The sequence below is a fragment of the Schistocerca nitens genome, chromosome 12, assembly GCF_023898315.1.
Source record: "Schistocerca nitens isolate TAMUIC-IGC-003100 chromosome 12, iqSchNite1.1, whole genome shotgun sequence".
Lineage (NCBI taxonomy): Eukaryota > Metazoa > Arthropoda > Insecta > Orthoptera > Acrididae > Schistocerca > Schistocerca nitens.
The window spans coordinates 143510337-143529704 of NC_064625.1; the positions used below are offsets into that span (position 1 = coordinate 143510337).

General features: G+C 37.7%; 1 protein-coding gene across 1 annotated transcript in view; it reads right to left on the minus strand.

Moving 5' to 3' along the window:
* Positions 1–15269, minus strand: part of LOC126215048 (uncharacterized) — a 159097-nt gene extending 143828 nt beyond the window's left edge. The window contains exon 1 of the mRNA XM_049941690.1: positions 15022–15269. Coding sequence (XP_049797647.1) covers positions 15022–15164 — 143 coding nt within the window. The 5' untranslated portion in view covers positions 15165–15269. The remainder of the gene's footprint in view (positions 1–15021) is intronic.
* Between the last annotated feature and the right edge of the window lie 4099 nt (positions 15270–19368).

Genomic DNA, 19368 nt, shown 5'->3' on the forward strand with positions numbered 1-19368 from the left:
TTGAGCCAAACAATGAAAGTCTGACAGAGCCAGATGCAAGCTGTAGGGTGGATACAGAAGAACAGTTCAAGAAGCTCATCTCGAGTGCACAAACTTGTGAGAGACCTCGCACTGTCATAGAGAAGTAGCTCGTTTGCACTTTTGTGACAATGAACACAATGAGAGAGTATTTGCACATTCCAAAATCGCAGAAGTCACAGCTGTGTACAGTCCGCCGACACACAGGAGATTGGACAGATCTGCGCAATACTGTTGCAATGTTGATAAATTCCTCACCTAACAGCTCACCATGCTTTTTTTCACTGCCAGGTCTCTGCAGACATTCTGCAAGCACCTATGAATATCAGCGATGCTGCTGTTTTATGCCAAAGGAAACAATGGCAGCTCTCTGATTGGAACATACCTTGTTACAGATGCCATTTTGAAGGCTACTATATTGTTGCCACCTATCTGACTTGCATGAAAATATAGGGGCTGAAGAGGGAATATTCCAGATGTCCCACGACAAAATCTGCATTTTTTCAGCTTAAATTGGCCACAAAAAAGTGTGTTCCATTACTTATTGAAAGCCTCCCTAGTTGTAATCAGGATCTCTCACATTAGTTTACATTATATTTCCTTCCGTACTGTGTATCAGCACACACAGATGCCATAGTGCTCATTGGAAACAGCGAAGTAGAGATTAGGCAATTATTTGTGAAGCTTGCAAAAGAAGCATCAAGACTTGTCCTGAAAGTAAATGACGAGAAAACAAAATACATGATAGTTCAAAGATGTAGAGATCAATGGGATAACCAATCACATCTAATAGTTGGTGAACACAAATTCGAGTGTGTTAAACAGCTCAAATTTCTGGGATCAGTGACAGATGAACAAAATCAGAGGAAGATAGAAATAAAAGTGTGACTGCAAAATGCTAACCGAGCAATACAAAATCTCTTAGGGTCCAAACTGCTGACTAGGAAAAGTAAAAGTTATATAATACAATCATCAGACCAGTTCTAATCTATGGGGCAGAAACTTGGAGCCTAATGAAAACAGAACACCACCATTTACAAGTATTTTAGAATAAAGTCTGTAGAAAAATCTTTGGTCCATATTATGACAATGAATCACAATGCTGGGAGAGAAGACACAACATAGAAATCCACAAGATACCACAACAACCAATGATAGTAAACTTAATAAATGCTGGAAGACTGCAAGGAGTAATTGGCACAATGACACTGATTGCATATGTGAAAGATTGGGAGTAAATATCTGGCAAAAGGCAGCACAAGACAGGAGCATCTGGAGGAATCGTGTGAGATCGGCACGGAAGCTTCGAGTTACACGTTACACATTTGGCTGGGTGTTGACAAGACAGGACAGTTGAGTGAGGGTGAAACAGTGACACTGGTAGCAACGCATCGGGTTTGAAATGTACGGTCGGACTGTGATAACTTCATAGAATGCTTTGACCTTGGATGGATGCACCACTCTATCAAAGATGAGAAAAAGAGTGCATGTGGGCACTAAGGAGGAATCTACCTTTTCCATCATCCGATGGATCGCAATGACACCCTGATCAGAGAGATGTGTTCGGATTCCTGCCTCGATCAGACCATTGAGCAGCCTCGTGTAATAACACCACAGGTAGACTTCAGAGTTCTATGGGCCTTAACACGAGCAGGGTAGCTGTGTAAAAGTGAAGTGGCAAGCAGTTGTGCTTGAGAATGACAAGTAGTCTCCAAAAGCAAAGTGCCATTGTGTAGGTGAGGTCAGGATTTCACAGGGACGACAACTGAATAAGAAACAGATTTACCATTGCAAATGACTGAGCATCTTCAGTACATGAAACACAAGGCACTGTGGTGCAGCTGGGAGGGTCTTTGAATTGGGAGGTTCATTCCGTTTACATTTGTTAGACATGAACTGCAAAAAATAACGACTGGCTCGTTGCAATAAAATCGCCCACAATTGCCAGCATCTCCGATGGCACTCCTTAAGGGTCTTGAGTCGTACTTACAGTGGCAGAACATTAACAACTACCAAATTTGATAAATTCAGGTTGATAGATGACTACTGCAATCTAATCATAATGACTGTGTCTAGGTTACATGAAATACGGCACTTGAAAATAGCGCACGCGTATCACTGGAGAGTCTACTAAATTAAAGCTACTATAAGATGTCAAACTTGGAGATACAAATGGAAATGAAGAGTCAATGTTAAATAAAGTCATACAAAACGCAATATTAAATGCAACACAAACAAGAAACCAAATCATATTGCTAAATATTCTTATACAAAGTGTGAAAAAAAAGGTGGACTCTCATCAAAAAATAATCGCAAAGGAAATGTAGCTAGAAAACTCAGTATCATGAAAGAGATGTGGTATTTAGATTACCATGCCTCGACTTGGTTAACTAATGGTAAAAGGAAACTTCGTAATATCAAGTCATGTAATAGCTCTGTGGTCAACACGGGATGCGAGGGCTTAGTACCAGGGACTTCTGGAAGTGTTGATCTGACCTCGTGTACTGGTGATAAAACAGTGTAAGCAGAAGCATGGAATGTCTTTCATATCCCAAACAAAGCTGTAAATTTGCTCTCAGTAAAACTGTGAGCAAAGGGTGTAAGCGTAGAGGATTTTTGAAGTTTTGGTTTGAGGAGACTCCAATGAATGTCTTCTTGGATTTAAAATTTCTGTACTCTCAGCACCGAATATGAATGAATAAATGTTACAGATTATAATGTTTGACATAACATGAATAATCATTAAGTAAGGTTTCTAGTTTGATAATTATTTATCTAGGTAAAATACGAGATTAAGTTTCTGCGTGTGTTTCATAATTTCTGTTTGAAGTGTTCATTGACCTTCGTACAGTGTTGTAGACAACAATAAATGCTCTGACATCACCACAAGTGCAGCAGACACTAATGCCGTACATCATTCTATGAAATACCTCAAGCAGGGGCCTGCCTTAGAAAAATGTTAACAATAATAAACATAAAAATGTTTTTGGCAAGGAGATAAAGTGGGTCATATGAAAACCTGTCAGCTGAAAAGGTCTATGTACTTAAATATGGCAATATACCTGTTTGTCATATGAAAGTCCTCAGTTACTCATTGTAGCAAACTTTAGTAACACCAGAATGTCTACATTTGGAAGATTACAAGTGCACAAGTGTCTTGCAGGATCAGAACACACACAACTTCCTCCGGCTGGAGCCTCACATGTGGTGACCCTACAATTAGATACAAATCTGGATGGGAAGACATTTTTGTTGAAATTTAGGGTACAAGATGAGGAGAATAAATAAGAAAGGTAAATTCATATCTAATGCAGGCTGGTACAGTCGTGAATAGAAGTAACTGCCAAAGTGTCACCTAAGAATGGCATCTACTGCCTGAATACGAGTGAAATGAAAATGCTGTGACACAAAAGGCAGCAGATTCCTATGAAACTACAGTCGAGGATGTACGAGGGGCGTTTGAAAAGTCCATGCAAAAATAAAAACTACTTACGTGTTTGGGGTAAACCTTTTTTATTTTTCAACATAGTCTCCTTTTAGACTTACACACGTTGTCCAATGCTGTTATAATTTGTTGATCCCTTCTGAATAATAGGAATAGTCCAAGTCTGCAAAACAGCTGTTAGTTGCTGCAATCACCACCTCACCTCATTTGAATAAGATCTTTGTCCCTCCAGTCATTTCTTCAAATTGGGGGACAAATAGTAGTCCGAGGGAGCCAAGACTGGAGAATGGAGGGGGACGTGAAACGAATTGGAATCTTATTTCCATTAATTTTGCGACCACAACTGCTGAGGTGTGTGCTGGTGCATTGTCGTGATGGAAAAGGAATTTTTTGCAGTCTAATCGCCGGCATTTTTCTTCCAGCTGTTTTCAAATGGTCCAATAATGATGAACAATATGCACCTGTAATAATTTTACCCTTTCCAGATAGTTGATGAGGATTATCCCTTGCGAATCCCGACAGACAGTTGCCATAACCTTTGTGGCCGAAGGACTGGTCTTCACCTTTTTTGGTGCAGATTCTCCCTTGGTAACCCATTGTTTAGAATGTTGTTTGGTCTCAGGATTATAGTAATGTATCCATGTTTCATCCACAGTGACAAAACGATGCTTTAAGTCCTGCGGATACTTCCTAAACAGCTGCAAACCATCCTTGCAACACTTCACCCAATTCCGTTTTTGGTCAAGCGTGAGCAATCGTGGAACCCTTCTTGCGGATAGCTTTCTCATGTCCAAATGTTTATGCAAAATATTATGTACCCGTTCATGTTACAGCACTAGCAATCTCATGCACCTTAAGTCTTCTGTCATCCATCACCATATCATGGATTTTACCAATGATTTCTGGAGTCTTAACCTCCACAGGGCATCCAGAACATTCAGCATCACATATGCCCATATGGCCATTCCAAAAATTTTGAAACCACTCAAATTGTTACAATCGTAGGTGCAGAGTCACCGTAATGTCTATCAAGATTCTCTTTAGTCTTCTAGGCATTTTGTCTTTCATAAAGTAATGTTTAATCACCACATGAAATTCTTCTTCGCCCATTTTTTGACAATCACTCGAGTTCCATGCCAAACACAAAGAAATTGACCAATATGGCTGAAACTTGGTGTGCGTTCTTTCCAAAGATGCAACTAACTAAACATGACCTCGATACACACCGATGGTGCCATGTCTTTGACTTTGCATGGACTTTTCAAACACCCCTCATATGAACTGGGGAAAATATACTGAAGATAGTGCAGGTTTCAAAATGATTAAATGAGGACATTGTGATGAGTTGTGCATCAAGGAAAAATAGTCACAGCTTCCATTCAAAACTAGCAAAGGGTATTCTAAAAACATCTTGGACTTAGTGCATCCAGATTTGTGTGGGCTAATGGAGACAGCATCTATTAGTGGAGAGCTTTACTTTCTCTCATTTTTCAAGGTGCAAGTTCGTCTATGTTTTGAAGAAAATATCTGAGGTTACACAGACATTAGAAACTTTGAACTCACAGTGGAAAAGCAGACGGGCAAAAATATTGAGAAGTTGCAGGCTTACAATAGAGAAGAACATGTCAACGATGAACTAAAAAGATCTCCAACTTTGGAAGGTATCGACAATCAGCTTACAAAACAATACAATCCACGGCCCGAGGTGTAACAGTTCGTTTTGGCTTCAAATTATGTGCTACACCTTACCCTTTCAATCTGACAAATGACACCAGCGACTTTTAAAAATGAATTTTCTTTTTTAATGTTTTAGGTATGTGTGCACAGAATTTTTGTTTTGTTTGTACGTGCAATGTGTGCTGTGGTGAATGCAGTATATCTGCGAAATGGGGCAGGAGGCAGGGATATGTCGGCATGTTACAGCACTTCCTGCAGCAAGTCATTATTCCATGACGGTTACTTCCCTCCTACGAGCTACTCTCTGACACAGAATCCCCAGGGACTTGGAGACTTGACTGTTGAAATCTCTAGGCAGTTAAGTCAGTCGGTTGGTTGACAGTAAGGACATACAAGGGATGCTGCACAAGGCAATTGTTTTATAACTTTGAGTGTAACCAACCGTAAAAATGCAATGTATTCATTGTAATGGAAACCATTCAGCAACAGCTGGCTTCTTAAATCACTTTCGAGGCTGATGCAGGCATTGCAATGCAAAAAAAGGAGTCCGAAGGCAAAATAACTAGGCCACAGTATTTCTGCAACTGCTTCCAGGAGCAAGAAGGTAAAATTTGTAATCAACGGGGTTTGTAAAATATACACGTAAACAGACCATTACAGATGCATGATATACGGCAAGCGAAATGGTGTTGCTGAGAGAGCTAATCAAACATTGGCTGAAAAAGCCCATACCACGAAGTTCAATGCCAACACATCTGTGGAGTATTATTTCTCCACCCCATATAAAATGTCACATGCATTTTGGTATAAGAGTAAGCCTCCTTTATCACACCAGATTAATTCTGTTTGCAGTGCAATGGTCCACATATCTCAACAATCCCACTGCAAGAAATGGGATAAGAAGTCACAGAAGTTGACATCTGTAGGCTACTGCCAGGCAACCAAAGGCTATTCATTCATTGATAGAAAGACTTGCCAGAAATTTGTCAGCAGCAATCTAAATTTCTTGGTGGAGGAGAGCTTTCTAACCTAAGATCACCAATGTCTCAGGATTTAAATGAGAAGCAGTGCTTCATTACATCAATACTTCACACACTGAAGAAGAAATTCAATTAGTCAGCAATAATTAACTGTTTTATAGTTTTGACAGTGATCCAATGAAAACTGAAGCTCAAGGCAAGGAACAAGGGAATTAAAACATGGATCCTATAGTTCAACTAGGGATTAAACATCAAAGGTCAGGAAGTTAACCAAAACCCAAGGAATGTCCTGACATTTTACTTACTACTTGCAAGAAAACTGATAAACAGGGTTTGGAAGGGATAAATAAGAGAGAATGGAAAAAAGCAATGAGGAAAATTCTCATCTCTGTTTTTTAATGGCACATTCAAACAGGTAGTGCTATCCAGCGGACCAAACCTCTCAAGACAAAGTGGGTGCCAAAGGTCAAGCCTGGAACAAGCAGAATGCCCGAAACATTTACTGATACTTGCATGTTGCGTGGATCACTTGAACAATTCTTTTATCAAAATGATGTGGAACAAGTCGGTCTACAGGCTATGTATACACGATTAGTGTTAACATTAATGAACACATTATTATTTTAGTCCTACACAAGCAACTACACTTTTTTTTTTACTAACTACCAATTTTTAAATCCAAATTTGTCCATCAAATAGAAAGAGTTGTCCAGGAGAAATGATTTTAAATTAGATTCAAAACTTGCTTTGCTACCTACCTGTCAGACATTTTATGTTTTTGGGCAAGTGATCAAAAATTTTTGCTGCTGTATATTGAATTCCTCTCTTAGCCACTGGCAGCTTTTATAATGGGTAATAAAGGTCACTTTTCCCTCTAGAGCTCTAGGCATAAACAACACTGCTCTCAAATTGTGGTGGATTATTTATGACAAATTTCATTAGCGAACACACGTATTGTGAGGACGCAGTACCTTGAAGAGTACGTACATGAGGTGAAAACCACATATTATTCCTACTGCTCACTTTTGTGCAATCAACACTTTCTTTATAAGTGATGAGTTACCCCAGAGAATGATTCGGTAAGACTGAATAGAAATTTGCAAAAATGCCTCTAGGCTGATATGTTTGTTTCCAAGATCAGCAATTATTTGAAGAGCAAAAGTAGCTGAACATTATCAATTGAGAAGCTCAGTAATTTTCTTCTTCCACTTCAAATTTTCATCAATATGTACATCCAAAAACTTGGGGCACTGTACACTGGCTACTGACTCCTGCTTGTATGCTACATCAATTATTGGTATAACTATTTGTTGTGCAGAACTGAAAGTAGAGTGTTTGGGGAGAGTCCATTTTCAGGGAACCACTCAATAATTCCTTGGAGAATATCAATCACCATCTCTTTTGTAGCCTTGCTCTAATGGTATTTCCTATAACAGTAGTATCGTCTGCAAAAAGTACCAACTTTGCTCGTTGAATTAAGTGGAAGGTCATATGCATTCATACGAAATAGAAGTGGACCCAAAATCAAATCCTTTGGGACTCCTTTGGGTAATTCTAGTCAAAGGGACTGAATTTAAAAAGTGTCCCCACTCTATCATCTCCAAATCTAATGATTTCAGTCCACTATCTTCAGTGGTATGTTACTAGCATTTGTAGACATAGAGAAAGGTTTTGACAATGTTGATTGGAACTCTTTCAAATTCTGAAGGTGGCAGGGATAAAATATGGGAAGCAAAAGGTTATTTACAATTTGTACCGAAAGCAGATGGCAGTTATAAGAGTTGAGGGACAAGAGAAGCAGTGGTTGGGAAGGGAGTGAGACAGGGTTGTAGCCTATCCCTGATGTTATTCAATCTGTATATTGAGCAAGCAATAAAGGAAGTAGGTATTAAAATCCATGGAGAAGAAATAAAAACTTTGAGGTTCGACGATGACATTGTAATTCTGTCAGAGACAGCAAAGGACTTGGAAGAGCAGTTGAACGGAATGGACAGTGTCTTGAAAGGAGGGTATAAGATGAACATCAACAAAAGCAAAACGAGGATAATGGAATGTTGTCGAATTAAGTCAAGTGATGTTGAGGGAATTAGATTAGGAAATGAGACACAAAGTAGTAAAGGAGTTGTGCTATTTGGGGAGCAAAATAAGTGACGATGGTCGAAGTAGAGAGGATATAAAATGTAGACTGGCAATGGCAAGGAAAGCGTTTCTGAAGAAGAAAAATTTGTTAGCATCGAGTATAGATTTAAGTGTTAGGAAGTCGTTTCCTAAGTATTTGTATGGAGTGTAGCCATGTATGGAAGTGAAACGTGGACGATAAATAGCTTAGACAAGAAGAGAATAGAAGCTTTCGAAATGTTGTGCACAGAAGAATGCTGAAGATTAGATGGGTAGATCATATAACAAATGAGGAGGTATTGAACAGAATTGGGGAGAAGAGGAGCTTGTGGCACAATTTGACTAGAAGAAGGGATCGGTTGGTAGGACATGTTCTGAGACATCGGGGGATCACCAATTTAGTATTGGAGGGCAGCGTGGAGGATAAAAATCGTAGAGGGAGACCAAGAGATGAATACACTAAGCAGATTCAGAAGGATGTAGGTTGCAGTAGGTACTTGGAGATGAAGAAGCTTGCACAGGATAGAGTAGCGTGGAGAGCTGCATCAAACCAGTCTCAGGACTGAAGACAACAACAACAACAACAACAACAACAACAACAACATCGTCAGTGGTTGAATTTTTGGGGGCTTTCAAAGAGAGCCTACTCACCTTCGCATCACATACGAAAGTGCGAATCTGCCAAGTTTGCTAGACTTTTTTTAGAAGTTCTAGAAAACATTTGGTCATTTGCTGTAATATACATAGACACCATGGCAAAAATTAGGGGTAGATACAAGCCTCTAAAGTGGCTAAAACATTCATCGCGCAATTCTGGGAGCCAAGGTGTGACCGACCAGTGCTACTCTTCATACGAACCAGTCACAGCAAAGCTTCAAAGGATTGTTCCTACGTATGATGTCTATATGAGGATCAAATTTAATTAACATTGGATGCCTAGACAAAAAGATATGCATCTGCAAAGTTAGCCAAAATTTTCTAAGTGCAAATTTTAGAGAATCTTTGGGCGGCAGTATCTCAACTGTGTCTTGTTAAATCCTTTTTTTCTTGCCGCAGCTGGAAAGAGCATGCTTTAAGCTTTCAAAGCTACATTGTTTAATTTCTAGATCTCTCATATTGTTGAGTAAGAATACCTATCAAAAGTAGGAAAAATGGACGATTAAGCAATACAAAAAATTAATACAATTTGAAACTGTAAATCATAAAATGTGTAATTGTACTGTTTTTTAATAGTATAAGATTTGACTGTGGGGACTGTAACTATGCTAATAGGAAGAGTTTTTACATTATTTTACAGTGTAGAATGTAGATACAATAAAACCTCCAAAAATGCTCTTCAAATTATAAAATCCAAGAGATCATAATGGAACGCTATGTTGCTTTAGACCGTTTTAACCCTACAATGCGTGGTGGTGCAGATACGCATTATCACTCAGTTTCCATCGGCATTATAAAGCAGTAGTAGTTTGTGAAGCCTCTTAGCAGTGATACACTGCTGAATCAGCACTTACAGTTGTTGCTTTCATTATTGGCAGTTTTCACAGTGTCAGTCTTCTGTGTGGCGTGATCTTTGACACTGACATTGGATAATCGTAGTGTTGAGCACTCAATATCTGAATAAACAATAATCATTGTTGTAGCTGCAGGTAAGCACTAGAACAATATGTTTGATACACCAATTTGTATATTTTATATACAAACAACACCGAATCTGTTGTGCTTCAAACCAGCATTCATAAGCTGTCAAAAGTGCTTGTTATAGATTAATAAACTATTGTATAAAATAAACCAAGAAACCCTTGCATCCTGCTACTTTGGTGGATCAGATGGAGCTGACTGTCATAAGACATCAACATTCTATTATGGTATAAGTCGACTACAATCAGTTAAAGAAATGTCATCAGTGGACAAGGAGCTTATAATACGTAAGTAGGGCTTTATTTTACTGAAAATGTCCAAATTTATTCATGCCATAATGCCTTGTTGATGACAAAATTCAAATTCCTGCAAAAGACTTCATAAAGACCTGGTAAAGAAAAACATGTAACCGAGGTAACCTTTGCAGTGTCTAATATGGTTGCAGTTACTGGCTAATGAAGTTTTTATACCGGGTCAGAAAATTTGTACCAAATGAAGACATGAAGTGGCCCAAAAAGAATCATCCCACCAGGATAAGCAAGAATCGCCATCCACTGAAGACATGGATGTTGTTGATGCTTGCTTGACTGCTAATACTTCATTATCATAATTTGGAGTGTCACAATTAGAGGTTCAATGCATCAGCAAAAGGGGTTCAGTGGGATATATAAAGCGCAAAGTTCTGAAAGCCCAAGGCAGCATTAATAAGGTAATTTCCATAGCTGTTGGTGTGAGCCAAGTAGATATTGCTCAAATACGAATGGAAGAGTGCCAAAATGTAAAGATATGGACATCTTAATCGAAGAATGTGAGATTAAGCTTCAGACTTAAAGCAATTGCAGTAAAGTTCAAATTTTGACCCTGCCCCAAATAGCTAGACTATTAAAAAAAAACCACGAAAGAATTTTCTGTTTCAATCAAAATGGTGAAGAAGGCTAGGGAACTAAAGATGGAAGATGGGATTTTGGTAACACCTGCAAACCGAAAAGGGAAAAAACTAAATATGAAGTAAAACAAAATTTTCTCACTTTTTTTTAAGATGTTGAGTTTTCTCGTTTATGTCCACACAAAAAGGATTGTGTTGCAGTAAGAATAAATGGGGAAAACAGAAACACCTGCTGCTCCTTTGTAACATGTAAGAAATGTTCATTGCTTATTTAAGCAATACGCACATCAACTGAACTTCTCAAAATTTTGTGAGCTCAGCCCGAAATGGTGTATTACAGTTGATGCTTCTGGATTATATTCAGTATAAGTATGTGCAATTCATCAAATTGTCAAATTAATGTTGGCTTCAGTAACATCCATCCATGATGACTACAAGAATTTGATGAAAAAAAACTGTATGCAGTTTGGAATCAAAAGATTGTATGCTGCAACATTGTGAGGAATTTCCAATAAAAATGCAACTAGAGGCTTTTCTTGAAGATGCTTTTAAAGACTGTGACCCTGAAGAAACAATGGAATACAAGCAATGGGTCCATACTGACAGACACACATTAGAAACGTGTCAGAACAGTTGAAGATTTCATGGAGGCACTGATTCTGAAAATTATGGGTTTAAGAAGCCATCACTTTGTGTCAAAACACCACAGAAATCTTGCAAAAAATTAATTAATTATAGTGATGGATTTTGCTGAGAATTATTCATTATTTGTCCAAGATGCTGTGCAAGGATTTCACTGGAAGAATAGTGGGGCCACATTACATCCATTTGTTGTCATTTTGGGTGCAATGAATGTCGGAGTATTAGCATTTGTATGATCAGCAACTGTGTCATGATACCACTGCTTTTCATGCCTCTCCAATAAAGTTAATAGCATATTTATAGACAAATATTGAGAACATTAAGAACATTTATTACTTTAGTGATGGTTCAGCTGCTCCGTATAAGAATTTCAAAAATTTCATCGATTTATGTCTGCACGGAAAGGATTTTGGCATCACTGCCGAATGGAATTTCTTCGGAACAAGCCACAGCAAATCATCTTGTTTTGGCATTGGGGGAGCAGCAAAAAGACTAGCAGCCCTTGCTAGTCTGCAGAGGCCCTTAGATAACCAAATATTGATTCCAGATGATTTGTTCAAATTCTGTGATGATAGTATTCCAGGCATAAAGTTTTTATGTAGCAAAAGAAGAAATTGAAAAAATTCAGACTGATCAAGAAACAAGGTTTGCCATGGGACATACAATATCTGGAACAAGGAAAAAAAATCAATTTAAGCCAATTATTTGGAATGAGCTCAGTGTAAGCAGGGTTTCCAATGATGCTACAGCATTCACAGTTAATACCTTTGAAGCAGATGCAAAATTCCATCAATTTCAATTTTAAGTTTTCAAGCAGGATAATATGTTGCATCTATGTATGGCAATTTTTGGTGTGTTGAAAATTTGTGTGAAGTTTCATGAACAACAAGATGTCATCAGCATTATGCGCCCACACAGTTCTGCTTGTTCCTTCCACTCGCCAACTGCTAAAGACACATGCCGGATTCCTGAGCAACATATTTCCATGGCTTCAGAAGCACCACCACCACCACCACCACCACCACCACCAACACGACAATAACAGTTATCCACAATCTGTCCTTGATAAAATTTTAGAACTGTTTAACCAAAAACGGAACTGATTCCTCAGTATTTTTGTTTTGCAAATTTGGTGTGTTTTGTATTATACTTGTTTTTATGGCATATGTTAAACATTTGAAACTGATTTATATACTGGAATAAAAAGAATAATGGGACTTAATGAGCAAAATATTTCATTTTCAATCTTCTCGAAGTGCCAAAATAATAACTATTGGAGTGTATTCTTACTCATCAAAATACAAGATCCAGAAATTAAACAATATAGCTTTGACAACTTAAAGCATGCTCTTACCAGCTGTGTCAAGAAATAAAAAGGATTGAACAAGCTACAGCTGAGGTATTGCTCCCCAAAAATACCCTAAAATTTGCATGTGACTGGTTCATATGAACGGTAGCATAGCAGTAGTCGGTCAGACCTTGGCTCTCAGAATAGTGCGACAAATTTTTTAGCCACTTTGGAGGCTTGTATCTGTATTTAGGTGTGGCTAAATCCCAAATTTTTGCCATGGTGTGAGTCAACATAGAATTGTGTCTATGTATTCTAAAGCAAATGACTAAATATTTTCTAGAACTTCTAAAAAAACCTTGGCAAACTTTGGAGATTTGTACCTTCATACCACTCTTTAAAAACCACTAAAAATTCAACCACTGAAGATATAGGACAGACATTTGGTATATAACCATCTAAGACCATATACAAGCTTCACATCAAATTTCATTAGATTTTGAGATGGTCGAGTGGGGACCCCTGGTCCCCTTGATGTGGAATGACCCCTTCACAACATTTAGCATCCTCAGTAGAGCAACCCTTCTAGAACATAAATCGCGTAACAGGGCATTCTCAAGTCGAGGGCTGTGGTAATCATCCAGAAATCTCTCTCTCAACAACACATTCACTTATTTCTATTTGTGATTATGAGGCTTTGCCACAGAAGATAATCGATTTATTATGTATGGCTTGAAATTAAACAAATTAATATCTATCACTAAAATATGAAATCATTGTTCAAAGACGATCACTTCCATCCCATTCTTCAGTTGACCTTTAATTATGGTTCAGTACAATTAAGTCTGTTCTCTATATAGATACTGACTGACGCGGTGTCAAAGTTAGGATATTTGATGAATTTCATATGAGATTAGCAAGAACCTGCATTAACAACCAAGCATACTAAACAGCCACATTAAGTCTTAGCATAATTTAACATTAACAACCAGTCACAATTAGACAAAAATAAAATGAATTGATAAATATACCACTACAAATAAAATTAAACAGACTACACTACATAAAATTCTGAGACACTCGACCACAGGAGGGATCAAATTATACAATGACAAAAACATATGTCCATTTCTCCAGCGAAGTAAAAATTATGTAGCACCTGCCCCCACCCCCCACAGCCCTCTTCCTTTCGTCACTTGAAGTGTGATTTATGTACATCATATTCACAATACTTTGTGTCTCATTTAAAACAGCATGGCTGGATTTACCCCACATTTTATTTCTAAAGAGTATAAAATGTATTCATTTTGGTGTAAAGAATTTACTCATTGCCTCTGGTGAGTACAGTGCTAGTGAAAAATATAAAACATCAGGTTTGAGAGGGCAAATTGCATTATTATTATTATTATTATTATTATTATTATTATTATTGTTATTGTGGTTGTTGTTCTAAGACTTCCTATTACTGTATTAATTTTACAGTTATCAGAGATGTAATCTTATAAAACTATATGGTAAGTCTGCAGAAGACTGAATGTGAGGATCATTCAGAGTAATTGAGAGGCACTGTATAAAAATTTGCATTATTGCGTGAGTCGCTTTGATAGATTATAACCTGCTAAAGACAGCTATCTAAGCTCCAGCCCCAGTTCAGCATGGTGCTCAATGGTGCAGACTAAGCTTTGTTGGGGAAATTTCATCGTTCAAAATTTGATTTCCAAATCTTGTTACAGCCGAGAAGTTATTGTCGTGAATTTTGTGAAATTACTAGTTCCTATTAATCAAGCGTGAGCAATAACAGTACAGTTTGCATCTACCAAAGAAAATTGTGCAGTTCAAAGTGAGGACGGTATTAAAATTTCACCCTGTGCAATTTCTTTCGGGAAAAACACCCGAACTAATATAGTGGTTTCTATAAGTGAATAAAGTGTTGTCGTTTGTCCATTGACAAATACTTAATTACTCTTTCTCACTCTACACCCACACCTTCATTCTCCGAAACCCGCAAACCATACAGGAAGCTACATGTTATGGCGCTCTACGATACGTATTGAACTGCGTCATTTATTACTACATAAATAATTACAGTTTTCTCGTAATCCTTTACTTCCGTAAAAAAGAGACAAAGAAACAATGCGTCCCACACAAACACTGAAATTATTTTACTTTTCTATGGCGTTATCAGTGTTATATTCAAGTAATTCTAGGACTTGTATTCTGAAATCGAATGGTGAATCCTAGTGAGTATTTGTTAATAAGTTGTTGCACAAACTGTCATAAACTGAAAAACGTGCTGTATTTGACAAAAAGGGCAGTTTTTCTTTCTCACCTTAATATCTTCACTATCTTTTCTAGCTCTTTCTCATCATTACACTTCTCCACATACTCGAAGTTTAGATGCTCAACAGGAATATCGTATTTCTCTAGCAATGTTTGTTTTTTCGAATTTCTAACCTCTCCCTCCTCATCCATTCTGAGTCGTGAACAATAACAGTTCACCTAGCCTTGAAAAATTGACAAGTTCACGCACGCCAGCGAACACCGCGACGCAAAACTCCAACGATTCAGACAACACATGCGACAGCAGAACACCCAAGATTATTCTTGGCAAATCAACATATATAATCTCTGGAAATCGTAGTTCAAGTAATCAGACTGGAGGCACACAGAAACCAATGGGAAACAACTTTTTGTATTTCAGTATCACATTCTTGTTCGTATATAAGCGTCATAAATATTCGATCTTTGTTGGAGGCCGTATCCCTCCCAATGTGTTCAACGTTACAAGTTCGTTATCTTCCATTGAGCTGCAGTAACCATAGCAACCAGCAGCTGTCATAATTTCCATGGCAACGATGATGCTGTCATAAGTTCCTGCGTCCATGCTGGCGCTAAAAATGAAATGTGTTTGGATGAAAATAGCTTTAGTACTACATATTTATGCATAAGGTGCATTTCCTATCAGCTAATTTCTCATCGGTTTCATTTATATCGACGACCACAAGAGATATCACCCGTACACTTAAATGTTTAGATTTGGTTGTGAAGGTAATGAGTGATGTAGTTCTCAACAAAACTGTTTTTTGAGACACTATTGCAAAACAATAACGTACCTTCAGAACTACAGTCTTTAGGCAGCACGAGTGTATTAGCTGCTTTAATTCAGTCATTGGTTTACTCTGTTGACAATGGAACAGAAGAGACTGAATTAAGTTGATCTTCGAAAAGCTTTTATGTCGGCAATATAGGAGGAAAGGTTTAGAGTAGGAAATAAACTCAGTATCGGTAGAATGGGCTCATATGCAGTGACAGTACACATACTTTACGCAGTATTTAAGTGTTTTTGCTTTGCATCCACCAAAATCTTCTCGCACTTTCGACTTTCTAGATATCTTTAATAGTTTTGTAGTATAACACTTTCAACTTTGTGAAATTACATTTGATTCCTAATGAACATTGTTTGGTAGCAAGGCTTTAGAAGCCTTATTCAGCGTAATACTGTATCGGGTTGTTGATGTTTCCATGGTACCCTTTACGTAACTCTATTGGGGCATAATCAACATCACAGTGTGGTATGATCGACTTATGAAACAAAAGATTAATAGTATACGATATCAGATTTTGCCGTATCACCTTACTTTTATTTGGTGTCGCACGAACGATTCAAATTTGTACGCGGTTGCTGCTGTCAATCGGAAACAAGACCCCAGTTTTCGTAAAGTAAACGAAGTTAAAATGCCTGACGTCACAAATACGTCGTATTATTCTTACGCCAAATTCTCCAACATCAGTGAGACATCTCTCAAGAATGTAACTCTGAAGGATATACCATATTGTGACGAAAGTTTGCCAGGCGTTGTCAGTCAGGTATCTGGTCGCAAAATACGACCTCGTTTTATTAATGTATACAACGCTATTGAAACATCACTGTGCAGATAATAATTTAATATTCCTTAAACGTTACAATATCATTTGAGCGTCGTCTACTCTGATATCTGAAGTTATGTCCAACGTCATAAACCACACACAACAAGTCACACCAATAGCACAACAAGTGGACATTTTTAAATAAATACCCTTCATATCAGTAGGTAGTTACTGTGAGCATTCTCATTGTACTGTGTAGGCGTTCATAGTCTGTGTAATCTGTGTCTACATACATATATCTACACTCTTTAAATCATGGTGATGTACATGGCGGAGGGTGGCCCCAATTTAGCAGTTATAAGTGTTTCTAACCGTTCAGTTCACACATGGAGCGCAGGAAGAATCATTGCGGACACTGCATTTTTCGTTTCGTGAAATGTACAGTTTTAAATTACTGAACATTTAAATAAGTTTCCAATCTCAGCACCACTTGGAAATCTTATCAAGATCTGACTGAATATTTGAGCAGCTTCGTTCAGACAGTACATATAACTGCATCAGCTGCAAAAAATCTGAGGTTACTGTTATATTGTCAGCAAAGTCATTAATATACAACATGAACAGCAAGGGTCGCAGCATACTTCCCTGTGGCACACCCAAAGTTAAATATGCATTTGCTAGATGACCTTCCATCCAAGATAATATGCTGTGTCCTCCGTACCAACAAAAAAAAAAAAAATCCTCAATCCAGTCACAAACACTCTGCAAACTACTGTAAACTGTTTGACAAAGGGTGCCTCTCATTGTATCACACATTAGGGCTTCTTCCCATTACGTATGTGTATGGACTGCAGGATGTTTAAAAACCTCATACACACTAATTATTCTAACCTTGTCTTTCCAGTCCATTCACTCAATTGCATCTGTCTGTAACTTGGAAACAATCAAAACTGCATACATTGGATATTTCCTTTCACTTATGATATTTGGTATCACCTTCTGGGGAAACCAGTCACAAGCAAAAGAAGTCTTTATTGCACTTAGGAGGGCCATTGAAATTATGATAAGTGTGCATCCCAGATGCTCTTGCAGAAGTTTATTCAAACAACTAGAGATCCTCACCTTGCTATGTCAACACATTTTTTCACTAATGAGAATTGTGAACAATACTCATACAATTTACAAGTCAAACACTGCTTATACAAAAAGTAAACATGATTTTCACATAGTTAAAAAAGATCTCAGTGTGGTACATAAAGGATACCTTATTTAAGGATAAAAATATACCATAAAGTTTCAGTTCACGTTAAATCGCTCACTGGGAATATGACTAATTAAAGAAAGAAAGAAAGAAAACATCTAACACTTTATCTTTTGGATAGCCCCTTCTATTCTCTACAGGAATTTGTTGACAATACATAATACTTCATGAAATTTAGTTAATTTTAAGCATTATCATAGGAATTGACTAAGTAGCACTGATATATCAGTTTTTGACAGAATTCTCTTTATACGATTTAGAATGTAAGTCATAATTTGTTCGTGTGACCATTGTTGCTACTATAATCTTTGTTATTATTTGAACACTTGGACCTCACTTTTTGTGTATTTGTTTATATATGATTTAGATTACAAGCCTGATGACCATTAACACTGGATGGTTATGCTTAAACTGACAGTGTTGCGAGTTCTGCAGTGGTGGGTGTGTACACTGCAACATGCTGAAACATCGTAGGTATGCTCATTAATTGATGCACTCATGGGTTATACAGAAAAAAAAATAATGTTCCACTTTCTGCCACCAGGTGAAAATATGGCAGTGTAAGCAGTCAGAATTTGGTGTGTGTGCAAGAAAAGGGTTAGAATGATCAACCACATGATAATGGTGTTTATGGCATGTTTTTTTAGAATATGGTCTCAAGTTACAACATGTGTTCAGTACGATCTCCTGACTCAGCAACTTGCGGCAGCCGTAACATGGCACGGTCGACAGTTGCTTACAGGGTATCCAGTGTAATCAGAGCAGTACGTTGTCATATGCCACTCTTCAGATCAGGAAGTCACTGATTGACACAATCTTTCATATATCCCCACAACCTGAAGTCAGTGGGATTTTGGTTGGGGAATCTGGAAGGCCACATATCATGAAACTACCCAGAGATTACACAGTTGTTGTTGTTGTTGTTGTTGTTGTTGTTGTGGTTTTCAGTCCTGAGACTGGTTTGATGCAGCTCTCCATGCTACTCTATCCTGTGCAAGCTTCTTCATCTCCCAGTACCTAAGTAGGTAGCTTACTACCTGAGCCCCCATCTTATTCTGTTACTCGCTCCTGTGAACGAGAACTCGTTGTACAGATCTTGGTGTCACTCGCGTCCATCTATAAAAGATAACCTGAAGATGCCTAAATAAGGCGGAATGTGTCGTTGAAAAATAAAAAACTAAAATTGCAACCGAGACTGCTTTTAACCGATAGTGTTAAGCACTGGTTTGCTGTATGCCACATATGGATTGGAAGAATTTCTACGTATTTTTATATTTAGCAATAACAATGTGAATTTGTGTTCTGAAGTGGAGATTGTAAAGTCAGTTTGATGTAGAAGAATGGGATGAAATAAAAAAAAAGTCATAGCAACAGAAATTACTTCATTAGTTACCATGTCAACTGGAACCCACAAAATTAAAAAAAAAAATCAGCCTGAAGAATCTACCCCTAGACATAACGAACTGCAGCCAACGGCGAGATAATGAAGATAAGTAACAAAGTTATTTGTGCATCTTACTCCTCTCAAAGCTTTTGAAAAGAATAAAT